This window comes from Monomorium pharaonis, chromosome 4, assembly GCF_013373865.1.
Source record: "Monomorium pharaonis isolate MP-MQ-018 chromosome 4, ASM1337386v2, whole genome shotgun sequence".
Lineage (NCBI taxonomy): Eukaryota > Metazoa > Arthropoda > Insecta > Hymenoptera > Formicidae > Monomorium > Monomorium pharaonis.
Window position 1 is genome coordinate 30,117,390 of NC_050470.1, and position 17,192 is coordinate 30,134,581.

Genomic DNA, 17,192 nt, shown 5'->3' on the forward strand with positions numbered 1-17,192 from the left:
CCTACCGTATCGGGTAGAATCGATTGCACACGTCGAAACCGCGGTAATTTCGACGAGAGCTTCACGACACTGCTGTAGACACGGGAAATAGAGATCTCTACTTTCGATACAAGATACACTTTTCCTCTCGCGTCTACACGTAAGATAGTGATGTCATCGAAATACCAACGGCTTCAAAGAGTAACGATTCCTTCGTTAGTCATTTCGTTTCTGACGTTGTAAGAATTGTATGCGATATGATCGACCGTCATATAATGACAAGATCCTCAGAGCTGGTACTTCCACTTGTCTCGCGAAGGCTGAGATATAGTTTCGAAAACGTCGCTATACTTATTCGCTGCAATTATCAAATGAGAAATGGCTCGTTGCTTTTAAGCTAATTAGAGGAGCAACGCTGAGAGTCTGGAAATCGATTTTCAAAAATCGATCTGATTTTAATTATCTCAATTAATTTACTTTATACTTAATTTTGTAAATAATACAAATATCGTGATGCAAATAATGAAAAACGATATAGCAAAAATCATATACGTATACAGTATTATAATTATAAATTATAATTATAAATTAATGTGATTATATATTTCTTATTATATCAATTCATTCATTTAGATATTTATTCATTGATTTATTTATTTGTATATTAATTTATGTGTTATATAAATTAATGTAAGGGAAAACTTGTATTTGGAATTACCAACTCTGACTTATCCAGGTTTGATTGCGTTCGAAAAGAAGAAAATTCAGAATAATGCGGAATTGTGTGCAAGTCGCAAGACTCCGTATAGATAAATCAGGTGAACAGACAGTAACCAATTCTATTCTGCTCTTGTAAGTAGGTTTTATCGAGTATTCATCCGAAATGGGACACGAGACGTTAAGAGATCTCTCAAGGAAGAAGAAATGAGAGAAGGGAAGAAAGAAAAGGGTCTTGTATTATATCGCGCGTGCATCGAGCTAGCGATTAGTATTTAGCTTTAGCGTATTAGAATCAGTCCGCTGATAGAAGTCACTAACAACGAGTTTGCGTGGTACGACATATTGTGCGACATATTAACGTTAAAAGTTGAGCGCACGCTATTTTTATCGTTAGACCGTGGATCAAACGGATGACAAATTTCCCAAGAAACAAGTGATTAAAAAGTAAAAACGAACAGTCTCGAGATATCGCGATCGCACAAATATAATATTTACTGCGTTAAAAAACCTTACGATAATTTTGGTTAAAGGGGCGATTTCGTATCAGTTCCCGAATCCATGAAAGATGACAACGGAAAAGCAGAAATAACAAAAATGCTAATAATCTGGAAAAAAAAAACAGCATTATCCAACGAACATAAGATGATACCAAAAAAAATTAAATATTTAATAAACTGAAAGATTATATCGTATTTTTAGCGCATAACTTTTGCTTTGCAAAAATTGACAAATGTACGATTGCAATTTTATGCGCGAAATGTACAATTTCTGTCAATCGTGGCGTTGTACCGAATCGTCGATTGCATCTCAAATAGACACATCTCACAACTTTCCCACCGACGTATCGCATACCTTCCGCGACTTAACGCGAAGAATTAATGGTATCAACGTAGAAAAATAATCAAGAATAGCAGAATCAAGACAAACACGTAGCCAAAGCTACAAGCAAGCAAATAGCAGGCGGACAATTAGGTAGACATGCCAACAAGCAAGCAACGAATAGATGGAGAAGCAGGTTGATAGTCTGACTGAAAGAAAAGAGATTGTGAGGAGGCAGGAAATGTAATGGACACCTGTTAGACAAACAGAAAAGAAAATAAGAAAAATAGTAAAAAAAGATCAATTAGGGATCCTCATAATAGGATTCTTATCGGCGACAATAGATCATTCTTAACTAAAGTTAGCACCCAAAAGTTTCTGAATTTTCCATCTACATATTCTCCTAACTCTCTGCGTTAGAAAGCCAACTGACGTGTTATTTCAAGGAGATAAAGTGAGATGTAACAGAATTATATCAACAATCTGCAAATTGCTAAAAGAAAGTAATTCAATGTTTTTTTTTTCAGTATTGTGTAGTAACTGTGATAATGCGCAATGGTTTCTCTTGACAATGTTACAGACATGTATACCAACAGATGTAAAATCTACGAGGATGAAAGAATTCTTACGGTAAAGTCAATTGTGTGTGACGTTAATAGGCTGAAATAGAAGGTGATAATCGGCCGAACGGTTTCGTGATGATCATAACACTACATTGGTAGCGATATATTGCGGGAACAATATGAAAGCAACAATAGCATTCAGTTACTCTCAGTTTGTTATATATGTAACGTTACAGTCGCGAAGTACCGAAACCTTTATTACATAAATAACGTTAGTATTTAGTAGTAACGTTAGTATTTCTTCCCAAGAATGTGAAATGTCGAAAGGAGATGAAAGGAGTGAAACAACGAAAGTTTGCGACGTCTTCGGCAGGACTTTTTTAAACGTCTTCCGCTCCTCTTCGGTAGACTTTGGAAAAAAAGCCCTAAATCCGCGTTGCTATCAGTGCGCCGGTGTTAGCTGTGTGTGGCATGCTGCTTTACTGATGCATCGGGGATTCGAGTCACTGACAGCAGGTATAACGGACCCGGCGAATACCGGAAGAACTCGATCAGCGGCGCGCGTACGGTACCGAAGGGGCGCGAAGGACGACGGGATAAGAGAAAAGAAAGCAGTTACGCGAGCCGGGATGCGGATACACACGGACGCGAGGGACTCGAACCGTAAGGCGAACAAGAAGAGAAAGAAGGCAAGCCCGCGTGCAAGTCGAGACCGGTTTCTCGCCGTGGCATGCACCATTCGAGAGAGAGAAAGAGAGAGAGAGAGAGAGAGAGAGAGAGAGAGAGAGAGAGAGAGAGAGAGAGAGAGAGAGAGAGAGAGAGAGAGAGAGAGAGAGAGAGAAAGGAAAAGGAAACACACAAGCTTTCTGTACGTCGGCGTATGACGGAGTCGGAGAGAGGACGACGCATCCTTTGGCAATCAGCGCGGAAAGAAATTGGGAAAATGAGTCTCAAAGAAGGCGCGATCCGGGAAACAAGTATGTACTAACGGATATGTAAGAAGGAAAGTGAGTAAAGAAATAGATAAAGAAAAAAATAATAAAAGAGAGCAAGAAGGGAAGAAAGAGAAAGAATGAGAGAGAGAGAGAGGAATTAAACGTGTACTTATGTTTGTTAAGTCGTATAGGGGGGTGAATGTTAAGAGACTATGTTAAAGACCTTCGAAATGCTGTGCGCCATAGGTGTGTTTAGCATGGTCCCTACCTTATCTAAACCTTCAAAAGAACTTAATGTCAATGTCGCCGGGCCTGCTCTTATGATAGGTATATATATGGGTCATCAGGGAATTACGCGAGCAGTACACCCGCTCGCAGATGACGCATCTGTACTCCTCCTGTCGTTCGGCGTGTTTGTCGGCAACGTGGCGTTTCAGGGATGCTTTGCTGCATAGTACCTTGCCGCACAGTTGGCAGGTGAACAACTTCTTCGCTGACTGGGTGTTCAGAGAGTTCAAGGTCAGCCCCGTCATAGAGGTGAGCACTGAAACACAACAACGCACCTCTCATGCAGCTGCACACCCTCACAACACACTTAAACCCTATACCGCGATTGCTGAGAAAAGAAGAGAAAAAAAAAATAGAAAGGAAAAACGGCCGCGAACGCGAATCTCGCTCGAATGCTCCTTTACGGTAGTGTCGTGCTTGTATTCTCTCGACTATACGCTTATACGCGATCGCTGTTGATTGTGCGGTTTTACAGGCTCGAAAACTCGATAGGCGCGTGTCTAGTTGAAGCTCGTTATCTTACGATCATTAATTGCGGTTTGCGTTGCGACGAGATCTTACAGCAAGTACATAAACGTGACGGGAATCATAAATTTTTATTAAATCGTGAAACTTCTGCGAGTATCCCCGCGCTCCTAAATAATCGTACGTCATTAATAATTTTTTTCCTGCAAACTCTCATTCGTCTTTCTCCCGCGATAAATCGTTGCGAATATTTCCCTCGCGGCGATTTTAATTCTCTTACATCGCGCTTGTGAAAGAATTTGGGACGAATGGAGATTCGAAATTTATTTTTAACTTAGCCATAATAAAGATCGCTGGAGAGAAAATTTTAATTAATTGATCTCGCAAATCCGACGATCAGCGTGTGACTGTGAGGAAATCAACCCTTTCTTGGCTGCCTCGCCTCTTCGGCTTCCTCTTCTTCGCCTTCTTCTTCTTCTCCTCCTATCCTTCTCCTACTGGATCACGCCCCGCGTATTAATCAATCCATTAAAAACGACACTCGCGTCCTTTAGAGAAGCAATTATGCGCGTTACGGCACGTCCTTGGAAACAAAAAGAGGGCGAAAGGGTAAGGAAAAGGGGGGAGAGAGCCGGAGAGATGTGGAGGAATCGACGGCGCGCTGTCTCTCCTCGTGGGGAGCGAAGTAAGAACTTTCTTTAACGGCGACTTTCCTCTCCCCGGCCTTCCTCGAAACTCCAGTAGCTGCTGCTAATGCGGAAAGAGGGAACGGGACAAGAGGCGCACGCATATGCAATATTCACATACGCACACACGCAGGTACACGCATCATCACACGTACGTACGGGAGAATCGGACGCACGCCGAAACGCTCTTTCGCACACGTGTATACCATATGTGAATGTGTGTGCATGTACGTTCGCGGGAGGAAACTGCAGGGGAAAAGAAGGCGGATGGCGCTATTATTTATATATATATATAGAATTTGTGCGTTTAATTTCTCCCTCAAGCGGGAGGAATTTGGCTCTATTGTTATTAACACGCGACATTATCAAGTTGCGCTCTGGTAGCTCGGGAGAGTTGCGTTATTAATTGTGTGTTCGAAATGATTTCAGACGATCACTCGATTGAATATTCGACAAACGCGAATGCATCGCATTTAAATGCCGATGATAGATTCTATTACGTCCTTGCACGAAACTAGCACAGTAGTCTCATGTCGATACACGTTGCCTTACACATGTCACGTGGCATTGCTTTTAACACTTCATGCTCTTTTTCTTGTTGACTTAATTTATAATTGCCTGACAATAATTTGTTGTTAATTATTCAAGGTCCTGGTAAGATTTCGCTTTGCTGAAAATATAATATGCACTCTAAAAGATCTTAAATAATATCACTTAGAGAAATAAATAATGACAATAAAAATTTGAGAGGTAGAGGGATGTGAGGAGGGAGGTAAGGGGATTGGGACGATTGTTGAAAGGAACATTCGTCGGATGGGGATGCCTATGGACCGCACATTCGCATATGTCCTCCATCGAGAAGTGGAATGTGTGTACAAGCCGTTTGCTGACTCGCATTATGAATATGCATGTACATTTTGTTCGACGGATCTCAGATATGTGTGTGTACACGAAGCCTAACAGACATGAGAAACGGAGACGACGAGAGAGCACAGGTACACTGAGCATTCTGGATGACATTTAAAGCATGCAAACTCGAAATAAACTCAACAAATAAACGTGAACATAAACGTAAACGTAATTAAATATGCGTGACTCTGGCGAGCTGCGTGGCGACTTTTTTTTTTACGAAATCGAAATCCCCTCTCCCTTCCCCCCAATCTCCCCGTATTCGTGTGATCGCGTGAACGAGATAGTTCTCAGGAAGGCAGTCCCCGATTTTGGTTCCTCGATTTTCCGATTTTCTGCGATTATTCATCTCCTTCGTACTCACCGTCTTACGTTTGCACTCATCGACAAGCGACAGAAACTTTCCACTTACGCAAAAGTTCTTTCTTTTTTTCACTCACACACACATACACACACACACACACATTTTCCAAAGATACTCATGGCGGAGAAAAGATATTTCACTCGTCAGACAACTCTATATCGGAAATCAATGCCGGATGCTTCCTGACCGATGAAACGAATCGTTCTTACTTCGTACTCTTCACGACAGCGCGTCTTGAGGATTGATGTGATCAGTGATTATGGAGGATGTTTTTTTTCTTATATTAAACTGTCAATGTAATATTAAAAGTGAGCTGGAACACCGATCTTCGACACGGTTGCTTGCATATGTGGCTTATCGAAAAGTATAAAGTGTACAAGATATGAGGATTATGAAATAAAAAAGTATACAAGAGATGGACAAAATTACTTTGAACACCTAAGAAACATGCTACATTTTTTATTAATAAAAGATAAATTTATCATTTGTCTCCAACACAGATTCCATTCTTGTTGAAATAATATACAATGCTTGAATAGTCATCAATGGAATTTTGTACTATTCTTTTAGAGCAGACTATTCTTTTAATTAATTATATAAATGATGTATCAAAGGAAGACATTTGGTTCCCCCACTATTTTCCTAGTTACTAAACAAAGTTCCCTCTGTTCTTCGAAACTACAACATTTTTCCTGATCAGCGTATTTGCCCGGCAAATATCATATTATCCGGATCTTGTGTGAAGTTTTGAAGAATAAAATCAGAGGGTGAAAAGCTGATTTTTTTTCTTCAATATCCTTTGAAAGATGTTCTGCCAGAATAACGATATAACATTGCACTTATAACTGTTTAAACATTGTATCATCTTATTCCAAATAACAAGGGCAAAATCCATATTAAAGACAAATGTAACGAGCCAATCTCTTATTAATAAAATAAATAGTGTATTTTCCATGTGTTCACATGATTTCGTCTGTCCTGTGTATGTATGCAATTCATATTAGAAAGCACGAACGTTTATGCTCGACACATGTCATTTCCGATCAATCGCAATACCGCGGATACTTCCTGCGTGCTTTCCTATGAACATTAATAATATTATTGATCTCATAAGCTTTAACATTTCATTGTACATATTTTTATTCTATATATATATTTCTCATATCTCTGTTTTATATTTACTTGTGCTCTAGTCTTTATTGATCACCGCGAATGCGAGGTTCACTGAATACGAGATGACTAGTTTTGCATACAGGATAAAACATCGATTCTCTATTGACACACGGGGAATCGGCTATGTTTGGCTCGTGATTTCGAGAAATCGCGTTTCAGATTAGCACCGACGATATCGGCTGGACTTCAGTCACTCACAGGAATTGTTGCAGCGTCCGAAATAAAAATATGTAAATTCGAGCGCTGCGATATCTGAGAGCACCGTAGCTACTTAATGCTTGGTGTCGATGATGCTTGTTACGAAAATATGTTTTCTCGTCGTAACCGAACGACAAGAATAGCGGGGAATAGAATACGCTAAATCGCATTTATGTCACTTACCTTTCGGCTGAAAGAAAAAGAATCAATTTCTCGATATCGATATTCCGACGAATATAATATCCGTACGCAATTTCGGTAAAAATGATACGGTTTAACGTGAACACAAGCGTAACGTAAACTTATCTCTAGTCTATTCTTTTCCGTCGAGGATGTGATAGGTGGACTAAAAAAACAAGTGACAACACAAACGAGTTATTAAACCAAATATATAGTACATTTCTTATTGTATATAAAAATGAAAATATATTAAAATGCATTTGATATTGCTTAGAAATAATAATGTGTGTGTGTGTGTGGCAATAATAATAATAATCGTAGTAATAATCAATCGTAATCGTAATAATGAGTGCCTGTAATAATCGTACTGATCCAAAACAGTAGTAACAGTAGCAGTAGCAGCAGAGCGGCAGTGTAATAGTGATCGTAGTGATAACGGTAGCAGTAATGACAGCACGCGAAACTCAGTAATGAAACTAGTTACGATAACTCGTCGATGACAACGAGAATGCGGGAATTGATAATAATAACAATAATAGTGATCGTAGCAATAAAGATAGCGATAGCGATAATAAGAACGATTATGATGTCAAATGATAATGCTGTGATGCCGATGAAAATAATATTAATAGCTATGATGACGGTGACGATTCGTGTATGCGTGTGCGTGTGCTGGTGATACAATAATAAAAAAATAATGATAAAATAATATAATCGCGTTATATAATAATCATAATGATAGTAACGGTAATAGCGACACGGCAATGATGACAGTCACAAGATGACATCTCGATGATGCGATTATATATATATATATAGTTAATAAATATATATATATATTATAACCAAGACATATTATGAAAATAACGTAACAGAATTATCACGGTATATAACGCACGGGTTTTCGTTCAAGCGGGACCAATTCGCACTTGCGAGTAACATAAACGTTACGTTATGTCATCGCGCTCTTGACACGATTTCGTATTATATATGTATATATATATATTATACTCTCGACCCTTTTCCCGAGAACGTTGCCCTACGCGCAAATGCGAAATGGTCCCGCGAAACATTTTGTACCAAAACGGAATCATTTTTCCAAAACAGTGGAGATTTCTCCAAAGTTCTTTTTTTTTTTTTTTTCGGGATAAGACGATATGCTGATTACACCACAAGTGCTTGCGCTTCGACATTGTCGTAAGGCTTTATACTCGGAGAGTTTATATTTCATGTAATTCTCTCTCTGCGTTGCTTTTGTAGCGGTTGTCCGGTTTATCCGTTTTGTAGTGGGAATATTAATCGGAAAAGCTATCTGTTCCGACATCCGTGTGCGGACATCGCAATGTATAATCCTATCCATAACACAAACTAACGGAAAATTAAAGACTTACTGTATCGTTAGAAAGCTGTCACGCGAGAAAAAAAATACTCGTCGTTTTTCTATTTTTCTTTCTTTTTTGTGTTTTTTTTTCCTTTCTTTTTCAACAGCTGCTTTCGGTAAGGTGTCTTATCGCGCTTATCATTTAGCTCTATGGAAATAACGGAGAAGTTCACTATGGGGAAACCACTGAGGTTTTATGGAGAAGATAAATCATATACGTACTTCGACAAGCTACCATACGATCTCTGGGCACATTCGTATATCGTACATATAAAAAAAAAAAGAAATCATGGAAAAAGAGAGAGAGAGAAAAAAGCGGAGATAAAAAAAACTGGGTTTGTGCGTCGAAAATGAGAGCAAGCTCATTTTCACGAGCGTCTCAATTGTTGTACTACACAGTCGATCTTAACATTATACCGACTACTTCATCTATCGGCGCGCTCCTCCTGCAGCGAAAAGAAGAATTAAAAAATATGAAAAGAAAGAAGAAAACGTAAGGAAGCGTCTCTCTTTCGCTTAGCCTATTCAATTTCCGTGAGTCTGCAGCGCGGTTGATCTCTGCCAATCCTAACGTATGCTTGCGCGCGCACGCGTTCTCTCTCATAAATTTATAAAATTTTTTAACTTAACATTTAGGTACTTTTAAGCAATGATTTGGTAACATCAGTCAAACAATTTTCATGCATCAGTCCAATGTATACATAATATATACATATATACATATATATATATATATATATATATATATATATATATGTATATATATATTAGCACACGTCGTTTAATTAATTAAAATTATAATAAAAAATTATATTTTTGACATTTTCACGAGTCCCCTATTATATTAATTTAATTAAAATAAAAAACTCACAATGTGAGAAACGGATCAGTCCGAATCAGTCGTCGATCCAATCGTGTCGCACAGACAGCAGCAAAATAAACTACATATATATATGCAGTAAATTATATATATATATATAATAGAACACGTCGCGATTCTCTCTCTCGGGCGAATCAGGTCAGTCGGTTATACAACACTCTTCCGCGTCTCCCTGCATTTCCAATGTGATAAAAGGATCTCGCGAAGCTGCGCGGCCCGCCGCGACACGTGCGAATCAACAAATAATATTTTCAGTCTTTCCCGTGCTCGGGGGTTAGTTTCTCAGATCAGACGTTTTCAGCAGCGTCTAATCATCAGAATCGGAAGGGTAGTTTTTATTCCAGCATTTCTATTCGCGCTATAAAGCCTCGATCTCGCGTTTCGTCGCGCGTCGCTTTCAAGCCCGAATCGAACAAAAGCCATCCTATCGTTAAAAAAACTAACAAGTTATTAGCTCTAAAAACTATAAACTTTAAAATATTACGAGCATTCGTAAAATAATTCTATGACGCATATGTAAAACGTCATTCGCGCGTCTATAACGTTTTGGATCTTTGGAACGTTTAATCTTGCGTGGAAGACCAATCGAGGATAGAATCCCAGCAAATCGAAAAATAGCTTAATATTTTTATCATACAAAACTTTGATTTAAAAAGATAGATATATAATGTGTTTTTGTTTGGAAAATATGTGAACTTATCGAAAAAAAATGAGACAAAATTAGTTCGAAAAAGTATTGCTGAACTTTGAACGCACTTCTCTAAAAATATTTTTAAAGCGATAAGCACACGATAATTATAAACATGGTTCGGTTAATCAATTTGAAATTTTAGAACAATATTCTTAATAATATTCGATTTCGGAAACTTTTTCCAACTTTTAATTTTATAAAGAAATTTTATTTCTTTATAAAGACAAAAAAGAAATAAATTTTTCGAAAAAAACACAAATTTTAAATTCAAATATGTTGTATCAAATAATTCAATTTCGCGAAAAATAAAATTTTTTTAAATACCCTCCGTCATAACAAGTGTAAAGAGAGAAAAAATTGTTTACCTTTTAATTTCATCGAGATTGAATCGTGGTTATTTCTCTCATGTACGCATATTTATATTATATATTAGAGAACATTATTATTATTTATCTATTTACATATTTATTCTAATTTAACATTTTATTTTTTTAATAAAAATACATATTTTTAAAGTAGAAAAACACATTATTTATCTATTCCTTTAAATAAAAATTTTACACGGTGTTAAAAAATATCCTACGTTTCGATTAGCCAGAGTCCTGTAACCTCTTACGTTATTCTTAATAATTGACTTTTTTTATAATGCGTACTTTCGATCGCAATACTGTTGTCAATTGCACAACATCTTATTTTGTAAGCCGTAAAACTTCAACATAATGCACGATATTGTCAAAGATCTTTACGGCACATACATCACGAGTACATATGTTACATCCCCTGTCTGTTTTACTTGAAAGCGATGCGCAGCCAAACGCGATAATGAAGAATGACGTCGCAACGGCTGTTACCATACCAAACTAACGAGCCTTCGATATAACGCATAAACCGGTGGTAATCTGTTGGCTGCACGATATCGCGTGTCACAGGAATATAACACAAAAGCGAAGAATTAAACGAACAATAAACAAAGAAGACGCTCAAATAAATCTCTATTAATATATAAATTGTAGTTAAATATTCAGTCAAAATTTACATTAATTTCATTAATAATTTATTATTCGCATAATATCGCACCGACCGCTGATCGGAGGACAGATATATCTACATGTGTGTGCGTGCACGTACATGTGTACGTGCGTAACATCCGTACGCGTGAAATAATGCACGAACATACACAGGCACGTCACACACCCGCATATAAATATACATGTGTATATATATATTTATATATATTTATATATAGATATATATTCGCAATTATATTTGGCCATTTTTTTACAGTAGTCAATTCGTTTTCTTCAAATAACTCTACTAATTTAAATATTATCAATATCAGTCCTTTTTCTTGTCCTGACCACTATAAAACTTGTGTTCGTTATTCTCATTAATTTAAAGCTTCGTTCTTCTTCCTCATCCTCTCCGTTCCCTCGATTTAACAATCTTTTTGCCTTTGTTTCACCTCTCAACGTAATCTTCTCTCCTTATTCAAATTACCTGCGCTAATGCATTCCGCGTCGCACGTAATTTCGCATGCCCGTCGAAATGTACCGGCAGCAAGACGGTCCCTTGACGTTTTATTTTTTATTTATTTTTTTTAAGTTCTCGCGATATATGTACAGGATTTATTGCCCCGAGTATAAAAAAATCTAGTCTCCTTTCGCGCAAACCGTCGTTAATGTGAAAGACTCACAATTGATTTAATATACTTATAATACACAATACAATCCATAATTTTCGTTTGTCCGTTTATCTGACTCGTGGAAAGTCGACAAGTCGACGCTTCCTACGATGCGCGTGCATCGACATTTCATACCATGTATTATAACAATTGACTAATCGATCCCAAAGTACATTCAATTTGAATGCGCCCCCAAAGATATATACTTATTAATCCGGATTATAATGCGAGAGGCGGAAAATACGTGCGGCGCAACGAGATGCATTTCATAAAACATAGTTTAACATAAATTATATCATAGCCTATCTATAAATGCATTCAACGTGCATGTACACCTGCGTCAAAGATTGCCTATACGAGTCGAAGTGTGAAACGCACCGATATACGAGTTCGTGTCACATATCGCCGTGAACGTCGGTTCGTCACCCGAGTCGAATTCGCGCGGATACATTCGGATATTTGTGCACACTTTCAGAAAAAAAAATATATAATATATATGCACGAGCGCGTACTCGTTTGCACGCGCCGCGCGTTATTATTTTCCGGTCGATCCACTGTCGAGTTACACGATTCGTCGTTCGTTCGGCGAGAGGGCGCGAAAGGTCTGCGGGGCACAAATCGACGCGGCAATAGAGGAAACTGCGATTGTTCCATCCAATCGACCTCGGTAGAAAAGAAACACGGCACAAAGTAAGAAAGTGTTTACTAAGTAGCAGCTAAAATGCGCTCGTGTTACTGCGGACAGGAAACGCAACCCATCGTAGAAGAAAAACCTCTAATAGACATCCGTTAGACGTCTATCGTGAATATTCAGAACTCCCATTAGACGTACATTGAACTTTCACTAGAAATATATATAATGCTGCATTGCACACGTTCACTGGACTTCCATTAGATGCGTCCCGTGCAGCTGTGGAGGTCCAATGGGCGTCTAATGGACGTAACGTTCTATGTGGGAAATAAGGCCCGTTTTCGACCTGATCGCGCAAATTGGACCCTACGGTTCAGTCGTACGGCGAGTCTTATTGCGATTCCTGCAGCCTCGGCCGCATCTCGATTTACGCTGTCGCACAGGCCCTTCGCCTCCTATCGCGATCGTTCAGCCTTAATGCAGTCTCGCTCTCCGGTCGCTTCCTGTAATCGCGATCTAATTTTATTATAGTTTTCGCTGACATCCTCCACGCGTGAGTCACACGTTTGATACACTCCGCAGCTAACGTGGTTCGGCTACTATCGATATTCAGCCCTACCCGACTCCCGTCTGTATTTTGAATGCGTACTAGGAAACCTATTTCATTAACGGAAATAACACGGGACGCCAGTCCTTTCACGCCTCGCTGTAGTAAGTCAACTTCGCTTTAAACTGTAACACCGGGTTCAAGAAAGTCCAGTCTTAAAAATGCAACTCGACCCATTTCAACGACCGTCGCGAAACACCCCGACATATTTTAACGTAGCATCAATCTCGTCGCGCGCACAATTTCGCCAAAGTGCCAAATAACTTACCGCGTCGATCGGTAATCGCGCCGATCGCGTCTCGCGCACCTAGTCTCGCACGTCAGCATCATGGTGGACTCACATTCGCTCGCAATTGTGCTCTCGACCATCTCTCATCGTGTCCCAACTTCGCGCATTCCGCACACTCTACACTCCACGTCCTCAAGAAAAATAGATGAGTATCTCTCGTTACCTAACCACACAACGATCGTGCTTTAGGCCGATGCGCGCGTGCATTCGTCAGCTCTTGCCTGCTAGCCTGTCTATCAGCGATATAGCTGTTCCGCGTGGCACAAAAACGGTGTAATGTGATGTCCCAGTCGTCATATAGGCTTTTTCTTCCATCAAGCGTGAATCATCAAAGTTACTATTAAAATATAGCGTTCACGGTTGTGATGTGGTGTGCGCATGTATACGGCTTCCTATTTGTGAGTCACTTAGAATGCGATCCATCGGTTCCATAGATAACACAAGCGTCAAAAAGACATCCGGAATTTCGCAAAGTTCCAGACGTTTTCTAAACCCTTGTATTATTTTGGTATTAACAGCGCGCGTATTCTTCCCGTCCACTTGCTCTCGGACAATTGACAAAGTCACATTACCGTTAGAATTTAAAAAAAAAGGGAAAGAAAACGCGTCGCGACTATTCGAGATATTCGACCGACGAAGGACGGCGCTCCAAAGTGCCGTAAAACGCAAAATGGACGAGAAGGAATGTATAGAGTGAGATGATTTTTCGGCCGGATACCACGAAAGTCGAGTAATCTGCGCGTGTGTCTATGAAATATATTGTAAAGCGGAGCTTTCATCAAGTATGTCGCAAAACGGAAACAGCCGTAACAAAATAAGAGCATGAATAATAGTAGTAATACCAATAATAATATTAATAACAATATTAACAGCAATACTAATAATCGGTATAGTAATGATAATAATTGCAATATACAATATGAATAATAATAATAATAATAATTAATAGTAATAACAAAGTAAGGTACTTTATGTAAAATTCGTTAGGTATCGTAAAAACGAATGTAAGTCTATATAGGATAGCCCGCTAAAGCATTTAATATGGAATGAATATATTAGGGTAAAATATATGTGTATATGTGTCTGTATTTTTATACATATATATATATTAAACCATTGCATCTCACTTTTCCCGATTCAAGCGACGATATAAGAATATTTCTGACCTTAAAAAATCCGATTACCCTCCTCCGCATCTAAAGAAATCATATCGCGTTCTCCTTAAACCATCGGAACCATGTAAATCGAGTAATATTTAATATCAAAACAATTAAACTCTCGCGAATGCCGCACCTATCTCGGGGCTCGCTCTCTTGCAGTCTTATCAAAATTTATTTTTAGACGCTCCTACCTACTACTTAGCCGGGCGATCGTGTCTCTGGCACGAAGAGCCTTCCTCAAATAGTATATCCCATTCTCGCGTTTATCGATCTAACTAATAAAGCTTAAATTAATTCGCGTTTCATAGCCAATAAGCGCTCTTGACATGGTTTCGACAACGATTCACCTCGCCCCGTAATCGCGAAACAATGCCGTACCTTTAGCCGAAGTGCGTGCATAATTAAATCCCACACTAATAATTCCAAGACCGAGGCAGCTACAATCGCGGCTAATCTTTATGTTATACCGAACGACCTGTTGTGTTTTCATTCACGAAAGAAATCACGACAATTGACGCGAATCGCGATAATCGCTGCCATCTATAGCGTCGGAAATTGCACTCGACGAGATTTTATACACCGGCGTGAATCCGCGAAATCAGCGTTCGCATGTATCCAGTCTATTGTGCGACCCGTCCGTGCGACCGATCATTTGTATATTCCTACGGTACTAACAAAAAAGAAAAGAGAAAAGAAACATATGAGAAGCGTACGCTAAAAAAATAAGTACAAATAATTATAATTAAGATTATTTTTTCTTCTATTTTAATTCATTGGCACTGGGTCCCGTAAACCATAAACGCCAGTGTATGTGTGTGTGTGTGTGTGTGTATGTGTGTATGGGGAGGGGGTGCATGTGTGGATGTGTGCGCGAATCTTACGTACAAAATCTAAGTAATCCGCTTCTGTGAATTACGTGCGATAAAGTGAAGAATAAACGATTTGCTAACAACACACGCCTCGAGGATTACGCGTCGATTAGAAGCAACTCGAAAGCAACTCAACCCTATCAATCATCTCAATTGCACTCCCGCGTTCAGTCTCATTCTTTTTCATCACAACTTTGTCAACTAATTAGATCCTAAAAACTTCCTCGAAAGTTCGGGAGCGCGAACATCAACGTTAATATCACCGTCTCGTCATAATATCCAATTACGGAATAAAAAAGTGGGAATATGTATATACAATATATATATAAAATAACGGCGCGATATCCAGAGTCCCCTATCGATTTCCAGTTTCGCGCATAATGATAACGATATTATACCACGTACACTCGCATCTGTGGAAGCATTAATTTCTCGCGCGAACCGACGTGTGCTTTTTTTCCTACCTTTTATAAAAATTGTTGCCGAGCGGCTGTGAGACACACGAGAAAGATTTTTTAAGGATACGCGCACAAACATCGTGAACACAATGGCGACATTCGACGCAGCCCCTATTGTCACCGAGAAGAATGACCGAGTTGTTTTCCGATAATCGCATCTTCCGCGAATGATCGAGTGGCTAAAAGAATTCACAGATCCCACGTGTCCCATGGTCCCAAATGTCAAACCCATTATGTGTACCGATGTACAATCCCGTACTAGCGATATAATAACGTAACAATTGCGTTTCGAGACAACTCGTACAAAACGTCGACGGTCCGTCAAAGAGGTTCGTATCAATTTTTCGCCGTATTTCTATCGCTAAAAGTATCCGCGTCTGATTCCCATCTCGCATCGACTTTTCGCACGTGGTCTTCGTATCAATTCCCTCCACCCTCCTTTGAATTGGCAAATCGCCACGAATTATTTTGACGATTATGCACCCCCCCCCCCTCCCTCGGTAGCTCTCTCGGTTCCGACATTCCGATGCCGTCGCAGCCGAGAAAATGTCACGGCGAAAAATACATCAATACGAAACCATGGGCGACAAACAACAACGTAACACATTCTCAAAGGATCACGCATTTCGATAGACTAAACAAGCAAAATCAAGACGGCCGTATGCGGTCCAGTGTTAAATACGCGCGGTAATGATTTGTGGATCGATGAATCGAGTAACGGGCTGAAAAAATCGCTCGTCTTTCCGAACACTCGATGTTGTTACCCTTTTCTTGTTTTGTTATTTTTTCCCCCCTCTTTCTTTTTGGCTAAACAACAAGAAATCGGAAAAGAGAACGGCACGATTCTCCCTGGCCGCGCTGTCGGCGACCCGGTCGATCGCACGGCCGGCCATCGCGAACAGCGCGGGACCTTGTTTTTTTCTTCTTTTTTTTTTCTTTAGCGTCTATTAAGCTCGTTTCGTGATGTCTCTTGGCACGTAAGACACGCGCGTACGCAATCACTTCTATTTCTGCCTACGGTGGTAGATGCTCTTGTGATTGTTCAGGCTATTGAGCGTCCTGAACACCTTGTGGCACAGCCCGCAGACCGCGCTGTTCAAGGGCTGAAAGTGCTGCTGCTCTTTGTGCCGTTTCAGGGTGAGCTTCGTGGAGAGAGTCTTGCCGCACACGTCGCACGTGTAGCAGATTCCCGGTGGCAGCAGGCTACCGTGTAACGGGTGCGACAGTCGCATCGCGAGGATCGCCGAGGGCGGACCTGAGATCCGC

At 39.6% G+C, this 17,192-nt stretch overlaps 1 protein-coding gene across 6 annotated transcripts in view; it reads right to left on the reverse strand.

Moving 5' to 3' along the window:
- LOC105832392 (broad-complex core protein) overlaps positions 1 to 17,192 on the reverse strand; it is a 69,374-nt gene that overhangs the window by 5,952 nt on the left and 46,230 nt on the right. For 2 of the 6 annotated variants that reach the window (XM_036286465.1, XM_036286463.1), the window contains exon 7: positions 3,285 to 3,560. The exons of 2 other annotated variants lie outside the window; for them this stretch is intronic. In XM_036286465.1, the coding sequence (XP_036142358.1) occupies positions 3,298 to 3,560 (263 nt within the window). In that variant the 3' untranslated portion in view covers positions 3,285 to 3,297. Of the gene's footprint in view, positions 1 to 3,284; positions 3,561 to 11,206; positions 17,182 to 17,192 lie in introns of those variants that run through there. 2 more of the 6 variants (XM_036286467.1, XM_036286464.1) reach the window with 1 other exon arrangement.